Below are 23,520 nucleotides of genomic sequence, written 5' to 3'. Positions count from 1 at the left end.
ATATGTAACTGGCCCTCTTTTGCACATTTTACTTGACCTATGAGCATAATAATGGGTGGGACAGGCTTTGCCATGTTTAGTTCATACAGGCGTCTTTTAGAATTGATCATATAGGGATGTGAGAGTTTTATTTAAAAAAAATTAAATTTTAATTTATTGTTAATTTAAAGATAAAGATGGATTTTATTTTCTTATATTTAAATCTAAAGATCTAAAAATGCGAAAAAAAAAAATATTCAGGACATTAAAACCTTAATGGATTTTGTATTCAGATTTTTAAATGTAAGATTTGAGAGTTGACGCTCATCACATCAGAACCTGGATGGATTTTTTCAGATATTTAAATCTAAAGATATAAGAGGTGATATTCATGACATTTAAACCTGGATAAATTTTTATTTTCAGATTTTCAAACTGAAAATATAAGAGTTAACATTCATGACATTTAAAACTGCATGAATTGTATTTTCAGATATTTAAATATGAAAAATATTAAAGGTAACATTCATGACATTTAAACCTGCATGAATTTTATTTGCAGTACATTTAAATCTGGGTGAATTGTATTTTCAGATATTTAAATCTAAAAATATTAGAGGTAACATTCGTGACATTTTTTACCGGCCTCGGTGGCGTCGTGGCAGGCCATCGGTCTACAGGCTGGTAGGTACTGGGTTCGGATCCCAGTCGAGGCATGGGATTTTTAATCCAGATACCGACTCCAAACCCTGAGTGAGTGCTCCGCAAGGCTCATTGGGTAGGTGTAAACCACTTGCACCGACCAGTGATCCATAACTGGTTCAACAAAGGCCATGGTTTGTGCTATCCTGCCTGTGGGAAGCGCAAATAAAAGATCCCTTGCTGCCAATCGGAAGAGTAGCCCATGTAGTGGCGACAGCGGGTTTCCTCTCAAAATCTGTGTGGTCCTTAACCATATGTCTGACGCCATATAACCGTAAATAAAATGTGTTGAGTGCGTCGTTAAATAAAACATTTCTTTCTTTCGTGACATTTTTAAACCTGTATGAATTTTATTTTGAAATATTTAATTTAAATCAGTAGATACAAAAGATAATGTTTATGACATTAATATTCGGATGTATTTATTTTTTGTCAGATATTTAAATCTAAAGATACAGGAAGGTGATGCCCATCATATAACATGTCCCGCCTACGACTGTACGAAACTCGTCCCGGTTGACGTCATTGAGAATGTCGTGTCACGTGACATGGCGAGAAGGTATCTTCAGTTTGACATAAAGGTAAGTGGAGTTTACTCGTATATTTAAAAAAAAAAAAATCTTTCTTTCTTTCTATAATATTAAAAATCACACTACGTGCAAAATGTAGATGTTTACGCTTTTGCGTTAAATTTTTAGCATTTGTGGCAAAACAATTACATTGAGCTACTGCAATCACCAGCACAACCAGAAATATTTTAGTTGAACCAAAATTGTTAATTTAAAGTCTTAACGACACCACTAGAGCAAATTGACTTATTAATCATTGGCTGTTGGATGTCAAACATTTGGTAATTTTGACATAGAGTCCTAGAAAGGAAACCCGCAACATTTTTTCATTAGTAGCAAGGGATTTTTTATATTCACCACCCCTCAGACAGGATGGCATATACCACAACCTTTGATATACCAGTCATAGTGCACTGGCTGCAATGAGAAATAGCCCATTGGACCCACCGACGGGGATCCTTCCCACACCAGCCATGCATCTGGTGGGTGCTCTACCACTGGGCTATGTCCCACCCCCAAATTTAAGCCAAAACCGGTAACAACAACCCCCCATATATTACATTGTTAAAGAACTAAGATCTCTGATGGTAGGTAACTAAATGAATTGCGTTGAAATTAAACTTTTCATTCCTTCTCTTATTAGTCTCCTACCAGACCAACAGGTCTATCCGTCCATCTGTCCCACATATAGTTACCAGATGGTTTTTTCACAATGCCTAGAGATATTGAGTTAAAATGTTGTGTATAGCTTTATCATATACTGTTACAGATCATGTTTGACTTTCATGGCGATTTACCCATTTTTTTGAGTTATGGCACTTGAACTTTGGAGATATAAAAATTTATTTTCCTCGACTCTTTTTTTGTGTGCAATGCCTCGAGATATTGAACTGAAATTTTTTATGTACCTTTATCATGTTCTGTTACCATTCATATTTGACTTTCATGGCCATTTACCCATTTTGTGACAGAGTTATGGCACTTGAACTTGAGAGATAAAGATAATTTGTTGGACCCATTTGGGGATATGCATTGCTTTAGTAGTAGTTTCAGAAGACTTGTTATCTAAATATTCCTATCCTATTTTTATGCAATATTTTCTGTATTTCACGTTGCACCTCCTCCTGTCATGCTCATAATACATATATGTGTTTCAGGCGTTTGTGGACAGTAACCCAGACATGAAGTGGTGTCCGTACCCCGGCTGTGCCCGCGCAGTCAAGCTGCCGGACCTTGACAATTCAGCGTCGGCCAATGCCGGGCGTCTCAGAATACCCAGTGATACATCGCGGGGCGTCGACTGCGGAAACGGACACTACTTCTGCTGGTAACTACAGTGTACCCACGTTTTATTGCCCCAACTTAACAGAATCCAGGGAACATTCTTTTCAGTACTGCATCACGATTTGCTACGCAAGTTTCAGACATCGCTACACAATTTTAAAACATTAAACAGTAGCTTCTAATTAATTTCCAATTGACTTAGAAATATCGCTAATCAAGATTTTGAAAACAACATGTTCCCTGGAACCCCATTTAGCCATATAACCGTAAATAAAATGTGTTGAGTGCGTCATTAAATAAAACATTTCCTTCCATTTAGCCATTATATGTTAACCACTAGACTGCTTTATTTACCTCTAGGCTACTCACTAGGTGACAGCCCTGCTCATATGATACCTTTAGTTTATGTTAATTATATTGTGTGTGATTGGATCACACAGTGGTAAAGCACTCACTTAATGCACGGTCGGTTAGGGATCGATCCCCGTCACTCCAGCCTGTGCACCATGACTGGTACATCAGAGGCTGTGGTATGTGCTGTCCTGTCTATGGGATGGTGCATATAAAAGATCCCTCGCTGCTAATTGAAAAGAGTAGCCCATGGAGTGGCGACAGCAGGTTTCCTCTCTCAATATCTTAACCATATGTCTGATGTCATATAATCGTAAATAGAATGTGTTGAGTGCATCATTAAATAAAACATTTGTTTTCTTCTCACACAGGCATGCACACTGTTGTGTGTAGAGCGCATGTTATGTATATCCATGTGGACAAGAACAATGCTCATTTTGTTGATTTATTGTTATAAATCCTTCAGTACTATCACCAGAGATCAGGCTTTAAGTTAATTGTGATACTGTAATTACCGTATTTGACCGGAAATAAGCCCATTGTTCTTAGCCAATCAGAATACGGTATTTGCTTAATTAGCATTAACTGCGGACCCAGTGTGGTGGTAAAAATAGACATTGGTTTTAGTTCAGACTTGGGCTTGTGTACTTCAAAGAAATACTGCAGGCATGAAATTGAAAACAATGTTACACACTGTTACTGTTAGACTGCTAAATCTCACTGGTGGTAAAATATTGTTACATTTGTGTTTAATTATCTGCAGGAGGTATGACCTTTTAAATGAACTTTGAGCAAACTTGCAATTTCATGTTATTTATAAAGTGACGAAGTTGGGGGTGGTCTTATTTATGAATGAGGGCCTAATTTCTTAAATGCTATCAAAACGGAGGTGGGCTTATTCAAAGACATGGGCTTATTTCCGGTCAAATACGGTAACCTGACGATGAAAAAACACCACCTTAAATTTTAACTATTCTTTTATGTTATTCAAATAATTCGAAGCTATCTTAGTGGTACAAAATCTTAATATCAGCCTACGCCATATTGATGTCGCAGCCTACGCCATATTGATGTCGCAGCCTACAATAGTTTCACGTCATAGTAGCGTTAAAATAGCTTCGAAAATCTCGGCCCAGCCTCTCAGTGGAAAAACATAAACTGATTTTCATTACTGATATATGGTACATTTAATGTTAGAAAGTAATTGTTCATCATCTAACTGATTGGCAGTTCTCATTATTTCAAAGTTGCATAACCAACACGCGAACAGAACAACGGTTCTCGTGAAATATTGTGCCCTGGACAAAGTGAGCCTGGAAGAATTAGAACTGTGGTACAAATGAGGAACAAAGTAGCAGTAGGTCTAGGAAGGTCCGGATTTTGAGTGACTAACCACATACTATGCTTATGTTGATGCCTGTTATTAAAGCTGTATTTCCAGTAGTAATAGATGGCAATTGCTAATAATTGATAATAAAATCAAAAGAAATGAAAAATCTCTTTAATTATTCTAGAATTTAACATTTTACTGCGATCACAAAACTCTTCAGGTCAAACAGTGAGATCACATTTTAATGCCATTTTTCTCTCAGCATTTTAGACTTTGTATTTTTTGGTATTTTAAGGGAATGTTACGGAGATTCTCACGAGCCGTGTAGCTGTGAAAACTGGGTCAAGTGGACACAGAAAATAGCGGAAATTAAACCAGAACAACGTGAGTATGCTCTAGAATATTTCACTTGCACCAACTTGTACGTCACCCAGCCTTTAAAAACTAAAATTCTTGCCTGTAAATTTTGGTTTGTGCATGCCCAACTAAAAGTTGTTAAATATATATGCACACATTATTTTAATTGCAGATATGCATTATAGATATCAGCATTTTGAGAAGTTTACAAATACGCTATGGTTTATATTTGCGAAAACAAAAGTTCAGAATCTTAATCCATTTTACAGTAAAACACAAGCTGTATGCAAATATTTTGTGGAAACACCCTGCTCCCAGAAATCTTGAGCCAGCACTGTTAATAATTTTCCTCCTTCCCACCATGAATCATTTTCAGATTTAGTCTAGCAGGTTTTGTTTGGCTTATACAAATATTTTGGGATGGGGAAAATGGACAAGAAGATGGGACAAAATTAGTGTAGTGCCAAGTATGTTTCAGAATTAAAAAAGAAGTCACACAATTGGACCATAAGCACAGGAAAGGTATTCTCATCATGAGAAATGCATACACTAAACACTGGAAGATTTTAGACGTTTAATTGGCTGTTGAGATGTTTTTACCAAAGTACGGTTGGGGTGGGGTTTAAAATGCATTTAGTGAGAGGTCAGGTTAATTAGTGAAAAGAGAAAAGAATTAAAAAACCAAAATGCTTTCTTTGTAATATGTTGTGAATTACAGGTTACGTTTTATATTCTTGGGGTTTGAGGGGGGGGGGGGGGGGGGGATCTAGCTCATTCGGTAGATAGCTATCCTGAGGTTCTTTGGTCACAAGAATGAACTTCCTAGGAGGATCCATTCTTTGAATGGGTTTATTTTCCTTCTCAACTAGTGCACCACGACTGGTATATCAAAGGCTTTTGTATGTGCTGTCCTGTCTGTGGGAAGGTGCATATAAAAGATCCCTTGCTGCTTATGGAAACATGTAGCAGTATTCCTTTGAAGAATATATGTTAAAATTACCAAATGTTTAACATCTAATAGCTAATATCTAAATATCATCTAATGGTCGGTCGTTGAAGAAAACAAACTAACTTTTACATGCTCTGTATATATCTTATGACCTGTTTATAGAAGATTTCTGTTTTGTTAAAAAGTAGTGAATGGAACGGACGAGGAAACAGAGACAGCTGCAAACTGTCTGTGGTTGGTGACCAACTCGAAGGCCTGTCCCAACTGTAAGTCACCCATACAGAAGAACGAGGGCTGCAATCACATGAAATGTTCAAAGGTGGGTCACTAATTTATTTATTTATTGAACGAGGGCTTCAACCATATGCAATGTGGGTAACTAATTAATTTATTTATTGTCTTGTTTTGATGATGTGGCAAGGTGAGATATATATATTAATTTCCCAATGGTGGCAGCAGTGATGGTGTCAACTTTTGTGGTATCTTCAACATAAAGTTTTTGTGTTGACTTTCATTTCTCACAAACTGTAAGTCCTACAGCAATGAATGGTTGATAGTTGCACCTGTGAATGTGCATGTCGATGCATATTACAACAATAATTTCTTTTTTAATTAAAGAAAACCACAAAATTCATTTAAACTTCCTGAATGTTACATCACAAATTATTTCTTTACTCACCGAATCAGTTTTTGATAGATTAGACGCTTAGTTCTACAGCATTGTTTTCTTTTTAAAAATCCCATTCCAGTCTTTTCTTTGAACACCCATCATTTTTTCCTCATCTAGCATCTCTTATCTATCGACTTCTTTTTCTGTCCACCTCCCCATCCCAGTCCTCGACTATCCTACCTGCTTTAGCATTGTTTTCTGGTAATTTATCATCAGATTTGTTTGTGTTGCAGTGTAAGTATGATTTCTGCTGGGTGTGCCTGGAGCAGTGGAAGCGCCACAACTCGAGTACGGGCGGCTACTTCAAGTGTAACCGATACGAGGCCGTCAAGAAGGTGGAAGACAAAACAGCACAGATGGTCTCCGAGGTAACAGCTAAAACATCCTGGCTCAGCTGTTATGCTAGGTTAAGACTACCAACTGTCGGCAGAAAGGTGGCCAATTTTCTGCTGTCACGACTTCTATGACTATCCAGTTGCTAGTCTGAGCGCTTTTACAACTCGATTCTCGTCGTATAACCCATTAGTTGTTAATCTGAGCACACCTATCATAAGTCAGGAGTTGGTGAAATTACAACACAACCGTCGAGTTGGCCAACTTTCTGCTGGCAGCTGATAGTCTGAACCTGGCATTAGTAAGATATTGGAGGTGAATTTTCTTTCAAATTTTTATCTCGTATATGAGCTTCTTTGGGTTTTTTGGAGTAAAATAATTGTTACAAAGTAGATTTGATTTGATCCCAAATGGAAAATTACCTTTATTTGAGTATGATGTAGAGCTTTTAGGTTTTTAAAGATTAATTGAGCCTTTATTAATAAATGCATATCCGGAACTCTGTTAACTTTTCCACCTAGGAGCCTGATGGCGCCTACTTGTATTTTTATATAGATAGTATGAAATGTTTTAGTTGCCAAATTGTCACATATATGACCAAATCGGTTGCAATGTAGAGCTCATATCACAACTCTTGTAAAAAAAAATTTATTTTGAAATCATTACTTACAGATGCATGTATTAAGTTGTGATAAAATATAAATCATATTTGACTTAAAAACCCACAAAAGAAACATGAAATAATCTCCATTAATGATTTATTTTAGGCTGAGGAGCGAAACACGAAGATGCAGGAACTGAATCGTTTTGTTCATTATTACACGCGCTTTAAAAATCATGAAAACAGTTACAAGGTGAGACTCCGGTTTTTAGTGTCTTTGATTATCACTGTTACAGTATGTGTTGTTAACTGCCAGATAATGACACAGGAGCGAGGGTGGAGCATTTTAGTGGTGGAATACTCATTGAGGTATCATGAGTCATAGAATATGAGAAAGGGAGAGAGAGAGACAGAAAGAGAGAGAGGGGGATGGGGGGAGAGAGAGGGAAGTAGGGAGGGGGGAGAGAAAGGCAGAGAGGGAGATGGACAGATAGAGAGAGCGAGAGGGAAGGAGGGATGGAGAGAAAGAGAGGGAGATCGACAGACAGAGAGAGAGGGAGACAGACAGACGGAGAGAGAGAATGAGAGTGTGAGAGGAGAGGAGAGGAAGGAAGAGACACAGACAGATAGAGACAGACAGAGAGAAAGAGAGAGAGATATTTTAATTTAGTTACTGGTATGTTTGTAACATGAATGCAAACCACAATAAGTGGAGTGTTCATGTGGCTGAGCACTTAAGAACTATTTTGACTGGTACCATCATCTTCTATCACACCATATTTACCACCAAAACCAGCCCTCCAGAACATGCTGAAGATCTTATTCTAATTACTCATTCTGATGTTTTGTTTCAGCTTGAAGAACCCCTACTGAAGACTGCCAAAGATAAAATGATGAAGCTAGCTGAAGCAGTCACTGATGCAGGTATGCTATTTAAGTTGAGCAGGCTGGCATGGCTTTCTTTTTATCCCACCTAGTGCCCCATGACTGGTGTTTCTGTCCATATAAAAGATTCTTCACTGCTAACTGACAAATGTAACAGGTTTTTCTAAAGACATGTCCGACTTAATAAATGTATGACATCCAATAGCTGATTATTAATAAATATTAGGAGGGGTTTGGGGGACAGTCACACTCTGTTAGTTATGGTGGGGAAAAATAGGTGTGATTTGGGGAAGATGGATGGGGGCATAACCCCTTTTGCTTCAGTAATGTAACGGGCCAAAGAACCGAAAAGGTGTTTCCAATAAAATCTGAAACTTGAGGCTTGTATTTTATTTTAAAATTAATTTAATTCATATTATGATATATATTATTTAAATGTTTTCAGCGACTGCGAATGCGGAGACAAAGTTTGTTGAAGATGCAGTTCACCAGCTGCTCAAGGCCAGGCGAGTGTTGAGATGTTCCTATGTGTATGCGTTTTACCTTGATGGACCTGGCTACAAGAAAATTGTCTTTGAGTTCATGCAGGTTAGAAACAAGTTTGATGTATGTCGTTGATAATTTAGAATTGCACAATATTCCATGAAGAAAAGCAAATATTGTTTGCATGCTTCCCTTGCTTTTCTTTCCAGACAGTGTTGAAATAACCATATGTTAGACACAAATCATCTGTAGTGTATTGTGCTGAGGTTTTTTAAACATTCCTTTCCTTTATCACTCACTAGTCCAATAATCATTATGTTAGACACCAAATAGCCATAGTTTCAGATGTGCTGAGATATCGTTAAACATTTCTTCATTTATTCTCTAGAATCAGTGTCAAAATAACCATGCCTGTCTCTCTCTCTCTCTCTCTTTGACATCCAATAGCCGATGATTAATAAATCAATGTGCTCTAGAGGTGTCATTAAACAAATCAAAGATTAACCTCTCTCCCCCTCCCTCTCTCCCTCCCCCTCCCCCTCCCTCTCTCCCTCCCTCTCTCCCTCTCTCTCTCTCTCTCTCTCTCTCTCTCTCTCTCTCTCTCTCTCTCTCTCACGTTCTCACGCTCTCTCTATTTCTCTCGACCAGTTGTCAAAATAACCATGTTAGACGTGTCATTTAACAAATATTATTCCCCCCTACTCTCTCTCTCTCTCTCTCCCAAACCCCTCACTTCATCTCCATAAAACATTTTCCTTTCTTTTTCCCCCACAGACTGAACTGGAGGAGTGCACGGAGATCCTGTCTCAGATGGTGAACCGCCTGTACCTGCGGACTCCGCGTAAGAAGATCATAGACCAGGCTCACGTCTGTAAGAGGAAGCGGCTGGAGTTCATCACGGCTATATCGAAGGGCCTGGTTCCACCGGAAACGCCGCCGTCGCTGAGGAAGAAGAGGAAGAAGAAGTACAGCATGGAGATGGAAGATGTGAGGATTGTTCACTTAATTTTACACATATTCCTCCATCTTGTCTGTCCATCAATTCATTCCATTTGTCTGTCTATCTTTTCCGCTCCAAATGTAACAGATAAATCAACCTCTACTTAGGGGATACGAACCATGGACTCTCGTAATGAGAGAGTTAAGCGCTCTTTATCAACTGAGCAAATAGGGAAATTCCCACTAGCTGCTGCCAGTAGGAGCACTTTATACCAACACTACTACATATTCATCCATCTGTCTTGTCTATCCATTCGATTTGTGTGTCCATCATTATTTACTTTATTAATTTATCTAGCTATGTGATCTTAAATATTAAAACATACATCTTGTTTCTAGGTTTGTGTGATTTTTTTCATCTATATACTCAAATTCATCCATCTGTCCATCCATCCAGTCGTCTGTCCATCCATCCATTCGTCTGCCCATCTATCTATTGGTCATTTATCAGTTCATTAATTTATCTAGCAATGTGATCGTCAATATCTTTAATATTAAAACATACATCTTGTTTATAGGTTTGTGTGATTTTTTTCCATCTATATACTCAAATTCATTCACCTTTCCGTCCATTACACTTCTCTGTGCATCCATCCATCAATAACATTTTCAATCTGTACGTTTTCAGGAAGATCTGAGAAAAGCGATCTTGGCGTCTATACAGGACGTGGACCCTGCAAACCCGTGGATCAAAGACGCGTCTGGCCGCCACACGAACGTGATGGCGTATCTCGACTGGCCGGCCGACGACTCGGACGATTCCGACGCTGAACTAAGTCTGGCTCATCTCAGAATACATGGTCAGTTTCCACGGTTACCTGTTGGTTTAATGGGGCATACCCTAGTTTTCAACCCATGAAAATTAACACTTAAGTTTAGTTAATCTACAAACCTGAAACACATTTGGATCAAGTTACAGTTGAGTGAAACATGACTGTGACTTTGAAATGGTGAAATACCCTCTAAAAACGGACTAAAACTCGACTCCATAACTGTTTGTTCTCAGACGCATGTGCGTGTCTTTAAAAATATGAGAAATGCATTTTGTGATATTAAAACCACCAGGATGACCAAAACACGTCGAATGTACGGAAATTGATAATCTAAACCCATAAAATATAAGTAAAGTATGAATTCAACGGCTATAATAGTGAAAAATATACCTTAGTGTCTAAAAACTAGGGTATGTCCCTTTAATATTTTTTATACTATACTAAAATGATTTGATGTGTTTTTGTCCTTGTATATCAGCCTGGACATTTGTTCTGCCACATGTCATATGAAAGAATATAAGTTACTCGAGAATGTTTATTTTAAGTCTAAAACCGACCCTAACCTTAACCCTAATGTTCAAATTGAACGTATAAACAGGGATCAATAATTTTATTGCAGTGAAATTACATTACATCTAGAATATTTTGAGCCCAGAACATCTTACATCTTCTAGGGTTATTTATTATTATGAAGAGTTTGGTTTATTTATTTATATGTTTTTAAATCAAACTACCAATATTATGAAACTGGTGGTTTTACCGATGTAAATTTTAACCTGACCTGTTACCTACATTTTTCCTTTGTTCGTAAAGACTGATCCTAAATCTGCGAAAACCAATCAAATAGCTAAAAAAAAATTCATTGATGCATTTGTGACAATAAAACTACCATAAGTTTTTCAAAAGAAGCAAAAATGTAATGACCTTATTGTTCTACTCTAATTTATTTTTTATTTTTTATTATTATTTTAAATGGTCTTGTTGTTTGTTGTTGCCAGGCAAGTGTCATCGTTCTGGCTGCAGTAGGCCGAGGGCGCCGAACCCACGGACGGGAGAGATCCACAATTACTGCAGTCTGTACTGTCTGAGGTGCGACGAGGAGGAAAGACTGGAACAGGAGCAGTCGGGTAATTTCACTACATTGTCTGTAGGATGGTGCATATAAAAGATCCCTTGCTGCTAATTGAAAAGAGTAGCCCACGAAGTGGCGACAGCGCGTTTCCTCCCTCAATATCTGTGTGGTCCTTAAGCATATGTCTGACACCATATAACCATCAATAAAATGTGTTCAGTGCATTGTTAAATAAAACATTTCCATCCTTCCATCACTACATTGTCTCGTTCCAGCCAGTGCACCACGACTGGTACATCAATAGTCATGGTATGTGCTGTCCTGTCTATGGGATGGTGCATATAAAAGATACCTTGCTACTAATAAATTTTTTTTAGTGGTTTTCCTGTCTAAGACTATATGTCAACTTACCAAATGTTGACATCCAACAGCCAATGATTAATAAATCAATGTGCACTAGTGGTGCTGTTAAACAAATCAAACATACCAGTCGGTGCACCGTGACTGGTACATCAAAGGCTATGGTATGTGCTGTCCTGACTGTGGGATGGTGCATATAAAAGATCCCTTGCTGCTAATCGGAAGAGTAGCGCATGAAGTGGCGACAGCAGGTTTCCTCTCAATATCTGTGTGGTGCTTAACCATATGTCTGTCGCCATATAACTAAATAAAATGTGTTGAGTGCGTCGTTAAATAAAATATTTCCTTCCATTCCAGCCAGTGCACCATGCTGGTATATCAAAGGCTATGATATGTGCTATCCTGTCTGTCGGAAAGTGCACATAAAAAATCTCTTGCATCAACTTTTGCACATTGAAGTTAAACGTTAAAGTTTCATGTGTAGATAAGTTTCTCATAGTAGCATCTTTGGATGTTCATCACAGTGCACTGAATTGTTGTTTATCACAGAGGAAATACCTGAGGTCATTCTTGACGAACACATGGACCTGCTTCGTGCACTCGAGATGTCTCGACTTCAGTACCTTCGAGATACCGGACTTATACATGTGCCAGACAGAGACAGGTAGGACTTTGATTGTTACTAAATAGAGGATACTCCCCAGTGTCTTGTAATATCATAATTTATCAGCACGAGTTGATAAAAGTATGAAATCTGAGGCTTGCCGAGGATTTTTATACTTTTATCAACAAGTACTGATAAATTATGATACCACAAGACTCGAGGGGGGTATTCCCTTTATCATCCATTATCATTCTTTTCATTTGCGACAATTGTAAACAATGTCAGTACTGTGGGTTGAATGTCACTATATGTGGCAGCGTTAGACTTGTTAACTAGTAGAAGACAGTGGTGTGACGTCACTAAGGATAGGTTTAACACTGAAACATACACAGTGACGTCCTAGGAGACTCGCAGAAGATATAACAAATTATAGTGGCAGCGATATCTCCTACAAAAGCCTTTAATGGATGATAAATAGAGATATTTTAGAACTGTCATACAATGTCTCCATTATAACAAGATGGTGGCCACCTCTCCTGGATACATCTTCAGTACAGGCATTTTATACTGGCCTTGTTATAGGTCCGAGGATAATTGTATTGGCATTGCCTCTGACCAATACAAAAAATAATAATTGTTGTCATTAGAACACGGTGTTTGGGAATAATGGCCATAAATGCTGGGCATCGGGCCATAAATACATGTAAGTAAATGTGACTTAATATATTTTTTGTTTAATTTTAGAAAAAACTGAAAAATCCATTCAAATAATACGTACGTTTATGTATTTTGAAATTTTAAAGTGAACATTTGTGAGGAAAAGTTTAAAATTTGTACCCTCTTAATGTGTTTTTTGTAAAAAAAAATAACTTATCAGAAGTTTTATTGAATTATAGGTTTCTGTTTTGTTTTGTTTTGTTTGTTTTGTTTTGTTTGTTTGTTTTATTTTTATATTATTTATTGTTTTGGTAATGTCGGTGATGGAGCCCTGAGTTCACTGCCTGTATAATTCCTAAAAAAAACAAGCATTTAGTTGTGATTTGCTTTTGTTTGCCTTAACAAAACTGATCTAAAAATAATTATATCGATGCTTCAAAGACAAATTTCAGTGGACAATTGTGACATAAAAAGTAGTTATAATTAAAATCACTTGTACCTGAGCCAATCTATCTCAGTAGACCCATGTGCAGTTTGGGCTATTTTCCTTTCCAAACAGTGGTCCACAACTGGTTCATCAAAGGCCATGGTATGTGCTGTCCTGTCTGGGAAAGTGCATATAAAAGACCCCTTGCTGCTTATAGGAAAGAGTAGCCTATGTAGCAGCAGTGGGTTTTCTCTAAAGAAATATGTCAGAATGACCATATGTTTGATGTCCAATACCCGATGATAAGATAAAAATCAATGTGCTTTAGAGGCGTCATTAAATAAAACAAACTTTGTCCCTGGGCATATGCATTTAACCAAGTAAATTTCTCCAACATAAAACCGGCCTCGGTGGCGTCGTGGCAGGCCATCGGTCTACAGGCTGGTAGGTACTGGGTTCGGATCCCAGTCGAGGCATGGGATTTTTAATCCAGATACCGACTCCAAACCCTGAGTGAGTGCTCCGCAAGGCTCAATGGGTAGGTGTAAACCACTTGCACCGACCAGTGATCCATAACTGGTTCAACAAAGGCCATGGTTTGTGCTATCCTGCCTGTGGGAAGCGCAAATAAAAGATCCCTTGCTGCCTGTCGTAAAAAGAGTAGCCTATGTGGCGACAGCGGGTTTCCTCTAAAAACAGTGTCAGAATGACCATATGTTTGACGTCCAATAGCCGATGATAAGATAAAAAAATCAATGTGCTCTAGCGGCGTCGTTAAATAAAACAAACTTTACTTTACTTTTTCTCCAACATAAAACTTCCACTTGCCAGAGGCTTTGGGCAGTGGGAATTTTGCACTCAGGGGTCAAATCACAAAGTTCTCTTAAACAACATTGCATCATCCTTGCATTTAAATTTTTTGTTTGCATTATACTGTGTGATTACAAATATGTAAGAGTTTAGTGAATTAGGCTCCAGGAGTACATAGTCAGTAAGGTAAGTCATTTATTTTAATATCTGTGTTTATTTCAGTGATATGGGAATAGATAAAACTAACGACATGTGTCCTGTGCGACCAAGATCTAACTCTGAGTTTATTTTAATATCTGTGTTTATTTCAGTGATATAAAACTAAAGACAAGTGTCCTGTGCGACCAAGATCTAACTCTGAGAGTTTATTTTAATATCTGTGTTTATTTCAGTGATATGGGAATAGATAAAACTAAAGACAAGTGTCCTCTGCGACCAAGATCTAACTCCGAGAGTTTATTTTAATATCTGTGTTTATTTCAGTGATCTGGGAATAGATAAAACTAAAGACAAGTGTCCTGTGCGACCAACATCTAACTCCGAGAGTTTATTTTAATATCTGTGTTTATTTCAGTGATATGGGAATAGATAAAACTAAAGACAAGTGTCCTGTACGACCAAGATCTAACTCCGAGAGTTTGCCTGTGAAGCCTGACCTGACTCCGATGGAGAAACTTGACCAGGAGTTACAGAGAGTGTTAGACCTGTCTTCATCTATCTCTAAAGGTTTGCATTGATCTGCTGATAAAAATAAACTCTAGTTCCTTGTTAGACTTGCCTTCAACTATCTCTAGAGGTTTGCATTGATCTCTTGATAAAAACAGACTCTAGTTTCTAGCTAGACTTGTCTTCAACCATCTCTAGAGGTTTGCATTGATCTGCTGATAAAAATAGACTAGTGTCTTGTTAGACCTGTCTTCAACCATCTCTAGAGGTTTGCATTGATCTGCTGATAAAAATAGACTAGTTTCTAGCTAGACTTGTCTTCAACCATCTCTAGAGGTTTGCATTGATCTGCTGATAAAAATAGACTCTAGTTTCTTGTTAGACCTGTCTTCATCCATCTCTAAAGGTTTGCATTGATCTGCTGATAAAAATAGACTAGTTTCTAGCTAGACTTGTCTTCATCCATCTCTAAAGGTTTGCATTGATCTGCTGATGAAAATAGACTAGTGTCTTGTTAGACTTGTCTTCAAGCATCTCTAGAGGTTTGCATTGATCTGCTAATACCGGCCTCGGTGGCGTCGTGGCAGGCCATCGGTCTACAGGCTGGTAGGTACTGGGTTTGGATCCCAGTCGAGGCATGGGATTTTTAATCGAGATACCGACTCCAAACCCTGAGTGAGTGCTCCGCAAGGCTCAATGGGTAGGTGTAAACCACTTGCACCGACCAGTGATCCATAACTGGTTCAACAAAGGCCATGGTTTGTGCTATCCTGCCTGTGGGAAGCGCAAATAAAAGATCCCTTGTTGCCTGTCGTAAAAAGAGTAGCCTATGTGGCGACAGCGGGTTTCCTCTAAAAACAGTGTCAGAATGACCATATGTTTGACGTCCAATAGTCGATGATAAGATAAAAAATCAATGTGCTCTAGCGGCGTCGTTAAATAAAACAAACTTTATTTTATTGATCTGCTGATAAAAATAGACTCTAGTTTCTAGTTAGACCTGTCTTCAACCATCTCTAGAGGTTTGCATTGATCTGATGATATAAATAGACTCTAGTTTCTAGTTAGGAAAGCCTCTAAGTTATGGTTTTCCATAAGAATGGCTAATTCAGCAAAGATGTTCCCAGTGTCACAAAGATTTTTAAAATTAGTTTTATAAGCATATGTCATATGGCCGTTTCAATTAAGGGTCTCCTTTTTATCTCATTGAGAACACTCTTTATTGCTAATAAATTTAAAACTAAAACAATGATTCAAACTCGTGTTATACAGTAATTATTCATGGGCCCAATTCGGTATATATACAACTTTTGGTCAATATAGGGGTATGTGCTGTCCTGTCTGTAGGAAAGTGCTTATTAAAAATGCCTTGCAGCTAACGGAAAAATATAATTGGTTTTATCTCAAACACGACATCATTTTAAAAAAACAACTTCTTGCAACCGTAAAACCGCTGATCCACATTCCTTTTCTTTTCTCCCCCCAGATTCCGACCACAAGATCAAACTGCAGGTGGACGTACCACAGAGAGTGGACCCGAAGTGCAGCGGTCAGCATAAGAGGAAATACAGCGGCAGTCGCTTCGAGGAGACCACGTCCACCCTCGTCCCACGAGTTCCGAACAAGAGCGTCGAAGATCTGTACTGTGTGGACACGACGATCCACCCGGTCGCGTGTTCCTGCGACAAATGTATCGAGAGTCTCGGTGCGTATGCTGGGGCGTCGGCGGCAGCACAATCCGAGAAGGAGACATCCACCTTGGAGAACAACACGTTCGGCGTCATCAAAGACCTGTCTGTGTCCAACATCCACGCGTTCGAGGACGACAAAACACGGGACTTTCTTTCGAAGGATTTCGCGTCTCTGTTCCAGAAGACCCAGCTGAAGCTAGCCGTGGGTCCGACGACCAACAACCGTAATGGCGGGAAGCTGTTTGCGGCCAACACGCCGAGCGAAGAGGACAACATGGCGTGTGTGTTAGCGAGCCCGGAGTCGGAGAGATCGTCCCTGTCGCTGGAACTGTGGCGGCCGTGCACGACCGATGGAATGGTGACCGCGCAGTCACAGCCGGCCGACGAAACCGATGTCGTGGTGGACGTTGAAACGTCGTGCGGAAGTGGTTGTGAAGACGAGGAAGTGGAGAACAAGGTTGATGACGTACCGTTAGAGAATGAAAAACATGCAGTAGAAGAATTTAAAGTGGAGGAGACGCCCAGTACAAAGTTACTTTCAGAAGAAGGGGAGAAATCAGATGTTGCTGATGTTGGCGACACGGTGGCTGGATTGCAAATTGGTCAAGAAAGATTTTTTGACGAGCGCTCGTCTCTTCTAGAAATGGCAGAGAATTTAGTACAAATGACAGAGCAACTGAGTTCGCAGATACAAGCCGGGAATTTTGTAAACTTTTCAAGCGAACAGATGTATAATGCATCTGAAGACAGCATAACCTTTGTGCAAGGCACACAGTCGGTTTTAGATATCGCTGAACCCAGTGGCAACCATATTGAAACGCAGGCATCAAGATTGACGACTGCTAGTGAAGTGAAAATGTTGGATGTGGTATCGGGCTGTTCCACAGATCATGAAAATCAGCTGTCTGGTGTTTCGACTGATCATGAAAAGCATTCATCTGTTGCTTTGACTGATTGTGAAAATCGAGCTTCTGTTTCGACTGATCGTGAAAAACAGTCGTATGTTTCAACCGATCAAGAAAAGCAGTCGTCGTGTGTTTCGAATGATCACGAGAATAAGGCTTCTGTTATTTCGACTGATCACGAAAAGCAGGCATCAAGTGTTTCGACTGATCGGGAAAAACAGGCCTCTGGAGTTTCAGCTGATCGTGAAATGCTGGTATCAGACGATGCCTCTCGTGAAAGCAAACCTTCGGACGTGAAACAGCAACATAAAAGAAAATTGACCAAGACCAAGACGGACAGGAAAAAGGACAAAGAACCGCAATCATTTTTTGTATGAAAGGTTTTTTTTTTTTAATAATATATATTTTTTAGATTTATTTATCAAGTGCTTTTTATGTCTTTCACCTGAACGTGTAGGATAGGATTTGGAATATAATATACATTTTAAACGTGATCTTAATTTAGGCTGTCTGTAATTTATTGTTTAAAGTGCATATGGTATGAATGTTTTTTTGTTTTGTTTTGAGCTTATCAGTAACTGATAAATGGCATAATGCTGTGTGTGTGTATATATATATATATATATATATATATATATATATATATACACACACAGACAAACCTGCTCTAGCGACCACCTGTATTAAGCAGTCACCTGTGTTAAGAGGCCACTTATAGGGAACATTTTGTTCAGTATCGTGTTGCGATTCACAACACAAGTTTCAGAGATTGTTACACAGTTTTAAAATATTAATATTGCTAATCAAGATTTTCTAAACAAAATGTTCTCTGACTTTATATTCTCCCACATTGTCTAATGTAGTATAAAATGACCTGTATTAAGCAGCCACCTGTCTTAATAGGCCACTTTTTGACACCCTCTTTGGTGGTTGCTTAACACAGATTTGACAGAATGGATAACATGTACTGAATACTGTAAACCTGGAAAAAAAATTCTGCACCTTTTTTCACTGATCGATTTGATCCCCATCGGTGGGCCCATTGGGTTATTTCTCGTTCCAGCCGGTGCACCACGACTGGTATATCAAAGGCCGTGGTATGTGCTATCCTGTCTGGGATGGTGCATATAAAAGATCCCTTGCTACTAATGGAAAAATGTTGTGGGTTTTCTATCTAAAACTGTCAGAATTATCAAATGTTTGACATCCAATAGCTGATCAGTGTGCTATAGTGGTGTTGTTAAACAAAACAAACTTTAGGTTTTTTTTCGCAGATCCTAATGTTTTCCACTGAATTTTTTTTTAATGCGTTTAATAATTTGTAGAGGAGATATGGGGCCTAATTGACAAAGGTCTCTTAGGCTCTGCTAGACAACAAAGCATCCTCTTTGTAAATCTTTTAGCATTGCACTGTGAGATCCGTCTTCTATAGAGATATGGGGCCTAATTCACAAAGGTCTCTTAGGCTCTGCTAGACAACAAAGCATCCTCTTTGTAAGTCTTTTAGCATTGCACTGCGAGATCTGTCTTCTATAGAGATATGGGGCCTAATTCACAAAGCTCTCTTAGGCTCTGTTAGACAACAAAGCATCCTCTTTGCAAGTCTTTTAGCATTGCACTGCGAGATCTGTCTTCTATAGAGATATGGTGCCTAATTCACAAAGCTCTCTTAGGCTCTGCTAGACAACAAAGCATCCTCTTTGTAAGTCTTTTAGCATTGCACTGCGAGATCTGTCTTCTATAGAGATATGGTGCCTAATTCACAAAGCTCTCTTAGGCTCTGCTAGACAACAAAGCATCCTCTTTGTAAGTCTTTTAGCATTGCACTGCGAGATCTGTCTTCTATAGAGATATGGGGCCTAATTCACAAAGGTCTCTTAGACTCTGCTAGACAACAAAGCATCCTCTTTGTAAGTCTTTTAGCATTGCACTGCGAGATCTGTCTTCTATAGAGATATGGGGCCTAATTCACAAAGGTCTCTGCTAGACAACAAAGCATCCTCTTTGTAAGTCTTTTAGCATTGCACTGCGAGATCTGTCTTCTATAGAGATATGGGGCCTAATTCACAAAGGTCTCTTAGGCTCTGCTAGACAACCAAGCATTCTCTTTGTAAGTCTTTTAGCATTGCACTGCGAGATCTGTCTTCTATAGAGATATGGGGCCTAATTCACAAAGCTCTCTTAGGCTCTGCTAGACAACCAAGCATTCTCTTTGCAAGTCTTTTAGCATTGCACTGCGAGATCTGTCTTCTATAGAGATATGGGGCCTAATTCACAAAGCTCTCTTAGGCTCTGCTAGACAACCAAGCATTCTCTTTGTAAGTCTTTTAGCATTGCACTGCGAGATCTGTCTTCTATAGAGATATGGGGCCTAATTCACAAAGGTCTCTTAGGCTCTGCTAGACAACAAAGCATCCTCTTTGTAAGTCTTTTAGCATTGCACTGCAAGATCTGTCTTCTATAGAGATATGGGGCCTAATTCACAAAGGTCTCTGCTAGACAACAAAGCATCCTCTTTGTAAGTCTTTTAGCATTGCACTGCGAGATCTGTCTTCTATAGAGATATGGGGCCTAATTCACAAAGCTCTCTTAGGCTCTGCTAGACAACAAAGCAGCCTCTTTGTAAGTCTTTTAGCATTGCACTGCGAGATCTGTCTTCTATAGAGATATGGGGCCTAATTCACAAAGCTCTCTTAGGCTCTGCTAGACAACAAAGCAGCCTCTTTGTAAGTCTTTTAGCATTGCACTGCGAGATCTGTCTTCTATAGAGATATGGGGCCTAATTCACAAAGGTCTCTTAGGCTCTGCTAGACAACAAAGCATCCTCTTTGTAAGTCTTTTAGCATTGCACTGCAAGATCTGTCTTCTATAGAGATATGGGGCCTAATTCACAAAGGTCTCTGCTAGACAACAAAGCATCCTCTTTGTAAGTCTTTTAGCACTGCACTGTGAGATCTGTCTTCTATAGAGATATGGTGCCTAATTCACAAAGCTCTCTTAGGCTCTGCTAGACAACAAAGCATCCTCTTTGTAAGTCTTTTAGCATTGCACTGCGAGATCACAAAGTTGCAAGAGTTTAGTGAATTAGGCCCCCGATTGCAAAAACTGCAAAATTAATGCGAAACGAAGAATGCATGTCATCACCGTTAGTAAACGGTTTACATTTGAACTTGTTTAAAAAGATAATACATAGGGCACTGGGCAAAGCTTCCGACCACAATGTCTTATAACAGCCACAAAGATTTGCCGGGTTACAGTACCATTTACACTGAATGTCAAACGAAAAATGAATTTAGTTTTGCAATTTAATGTATGTGTCAACTCGATGCACAATTTTTCAGGTGAGACTGCAAGTCCAGTACACACAAAAATCATATCAAAGTCTCAAGCTTTATAGAATTCAAGTCCAACAGTCTGACTATCCTATATTATGTATGATGGTAACGTGGTTAGTGTTGGTATAAAGTCATCCAGTGGGAATTTTTCTATTAGCTCCGTTGGTAGAGTGCTGGACTCGTACTGAGAGTCCGTGGTTCGAGGTTAATTTTTCTGTTATATTTGGATCCGACATAGGAACTGGCTATGTGTTCTTAACACAAGAATACAATTATAACCCAGGCAGGACCCATAACAGTTCAACTACACATTACCCACAGCTCCGGGATGTAGCTTCACTTGGGGGGTGGGGGGGGGGGGGAGTAGTGTTGGTATAAAGTGCTCCTCCTGGCAGTAGCTAGTGGGTATTTCCTTTTTGGCTAAGTTTGTAGAGCACTGAGCTTTCACATTGAGGATTTCTGGTTCAGATCCCTTCAGTGGTGGTTGATTTATCTGTAACATAAATGCATAATTAATTTTTTATTTTTAATAGAGTACTGCACGTTTTGAAATAATAAAAAACCCCAGTATAAAGCATAGAAAATAAGTTGTTTGTGGAGTTTGCTGGATTGGTATTGGGTTCCCTATATCTGAAAATGGAATGTTCTGACAATTTATAATTCTTCATGACCAAATTGTGTGCAGTTGATGCATACTGAGATAAAAAAAAATAAAAAATCACAGATTGCCATCATAACTCTTCTTTTCATACATAACCTGACCTCTGACCTGTGACCTCTAGATGATTCTAACCAACTGGCTATTGGGATGCTTAGACAAGTCCACTGACAATAGTGGGTGTGTGTGTGGGAAGTTCCATAGGTCAGAGCAGGGAACATTTTGTTTTTAATATTTTGATGTGATATTTCTAGTCATTTAAAAATTGATTAGCAATTACTGTTTAATGTTTTAAAATTGTGTAGTGATATCTGAAATTTGCATAGCGAATCGCGACACGATACTGAACAAAATATTCCCTGCAGAGGTAAGTTAAGTATTCATGAAACAGGGCTTCTAGATTATGGTAACCAAACTTCCATGGCTAGTGATATTCATTGTTGGGCTAGTAAATAACTATTATCATCATGCCCGATGGCTAGTGATATTCATTGTTGGGCTAGTAAATAACTATTATCATCATGCCCGATGGCTAGTGATATTCAATGTTGGGCTAGTAAATAACTATTATCATCATGCCCGATGGCTAGTGATATTCATTGTTGGGCTAGTAAATAACTATTATCATCATGCCCGATGGCTAGTGATATTCAATGTTGGGCTAGTAAATAACTATTATCATCATGCCCGATGGCTAGTGAAAAAACCAAAGTTCTCAAATGCTGGATTTATGTCTGTTTTGTAAATATGCATTTCCTGCCCCACCCACCTACCCAAATCTCTCGCTGGGTGACATACTTGTATCTGATTGTATTTATTAAAGTAGGGCTAGTGAATTTATAATCATGGCTAGTAAAAAAAATTAAATCACTGATCCCATGGCTAGTGGATTTTTTGAAAATTCTAGAAGCCCTGATCATGAAAACATGTTTTTTCAGTTACACAAAGTTTTTCTTCAGTTTATCATTCCAGTGAATAATTATCTGTTTACAAGCAAAGAAGAATGAATGATCCCAGTTGCAAAAACTTACGCTATATCCAGTACGCTTTTTGTTTTGGTATTCGCTTGTTTTCTTTTTTATATTGACCTTGTCCATTAGTGTTCAGGCATATTGTCTGTCTTGTGTTCTGTTGTATACGTCGGTGAAGAATATAGTTCTTCATCAATCATAATCTTGGTAGATAAAACATGGTTTTATCGATACAAGAAATGTATATAAAGATGAAATACGCACTTGTAAAGTGAGAAATGCATTCAGATTTAATAATGTAGTAAAAATAAGGGAGATTTCTCAATATAACTTAGCATAGTAAAAAATAAGGGAGATTTCTCAATATAACTTAGTGTAGTAAAAATAAGGTTGGTTACACAGTACTAACAGTGTCATTAAAAATAGTGGAGACTAACTACAAATTAATGTGATAATCATCTGCAAATTAATACAGGGTAATTGGGGAAATCCATGATTAATGGGCGGGAAGGGGAAACTGAAAATTATAAAAATATATATATTCTGGCTGTTAATATTTTGTAAATGAATAATAATTTTACTCAGATTGTGTTATGGCACAGGAGGGATGAATCCCCATCTCATAAACCACCAGCTGGATCTACAGATCTATAGGAACAGTGTCTAAAGTGTGTCGGGGGTGGGGGTGGTGGGGGTGGGAGGAGCAGAATATGAAGTGGAAGAGAGGCACAAGACAGGAGCCAATCTCACAAAATATTGTAAATTTACGTCAGCAACAAGCAGTTAAACTGGTCATATGTCTACGTGTGTATGGAATCTATTCCACGCAGAAAATGACATCATTACGAACAATGGAGCATTTTATTGACAAACAAAACGAAATCTGTGTATTTTAAACTATATTTAGTTTATTGTTAATTGTAACAAGAACTGTGGTTTAGTCGTAGATTTACGTTTACCTGCAAAAACAGGCTTGCGATGTTTTGTGAAATTGGGCCCAGATTTTTAACTTTATATATATGTAGATGAGAACAAAACGTGTACATGCCCTCAAGTGAGGGAGGTGTCCCCCCAACCCCCTGTTCCTATGGGCCTGGGG

The 23,520-nt window shown here is 38.6% G+C and overlaps 1 protein-coding gene across 2 annotated transcripts in view; it reads left to right on the top strand.

Annotated features, from left to right (window-relative positions):
* The window catches only part of LOC121387772 (ankyrin repeat and IBR domain-containing protein 1-like), a 33,356-nt gene extending 15,235 nt beyond the window's left edge, over positions 1-18,121 (top strand). Inside the window, exons 10-23 of one of the 2 annotated variants that reach the window (XM_041518978.1) lie at positions 1,118-1,262; positions 2,408-2,577; positions 4,511-4,599; positions 5,710-5,840; positions 6,425-6,559; positions 7,292-7,378; positions 7,980-8,049; positions 8,456-8,598; positions 9,268-9,480; positions 10,121-10,292; positions 11,264-11,392; positions 12,247-12,361; positions 14,770-14,921; positions 16,348-18,121. In XM_041518978.1, the coding sequence (XP_041374912.1) occupies positions 1,118-1,262; positions 2,408-2,577; positions 4,511-4,599; positions 5,710-5,840; positions 6,425-6,559; positions 7,292-7,378; positions 7,980-8,049; positions 8,456-8,598; positions 9,268-9,480; positions 10,121-10,292; positions 11,264-11,392; positions 12,247-12,361; positions 14,770-14,921; positions 16,348-17,834 (3,238 nt within the window). In that variant the 3' untranslated portion in view covers positions 17,835-18,121. Of the gene's footprint in view, positions 1-1,117; positions 1,263-2,407; positions 2,578-4,510; positions 4,600-5,706; positions 5,841-6,424; positions 6,560-7,291; positions 7,379-7,979; positions 8,050-8,455; positions 8,599-9,267; positions 9,481-10,120; positions 10,293-11,263; positions 11,393-12,246; positions 12,362-14,769; positions 14,922-16,347 lie in introns of both variants that reach the window. The other variant, XM_041518977.1, reaches the window with a different exon arrangement.
* The last annotated feature ends 5,399 nt before the right edge of the window (positions 18,122-23,520 follow it).

The sequence above is a fragment of the Gigantopelta aegis genome, chromosome 13 (genome assembly GCF_016097555.1).
Source record: "Gigantopelta aegis isolate Gae_Host chromosome 13, Gae_host_genome, whole genome shotgun sequence".
Classification (NCBI taxonomy): domain Eukaryota; kingdom Metazoa; phylum Mollusca; class Gastropoda; order Neomphalida; family Peltospiridae; genus Gigantopelta; species Gigantopelta aegis.
Note: the sequence above shows the minus strand (reverse complement) of the source record. Positions and strands in the feature narration are given on the sequence as shown.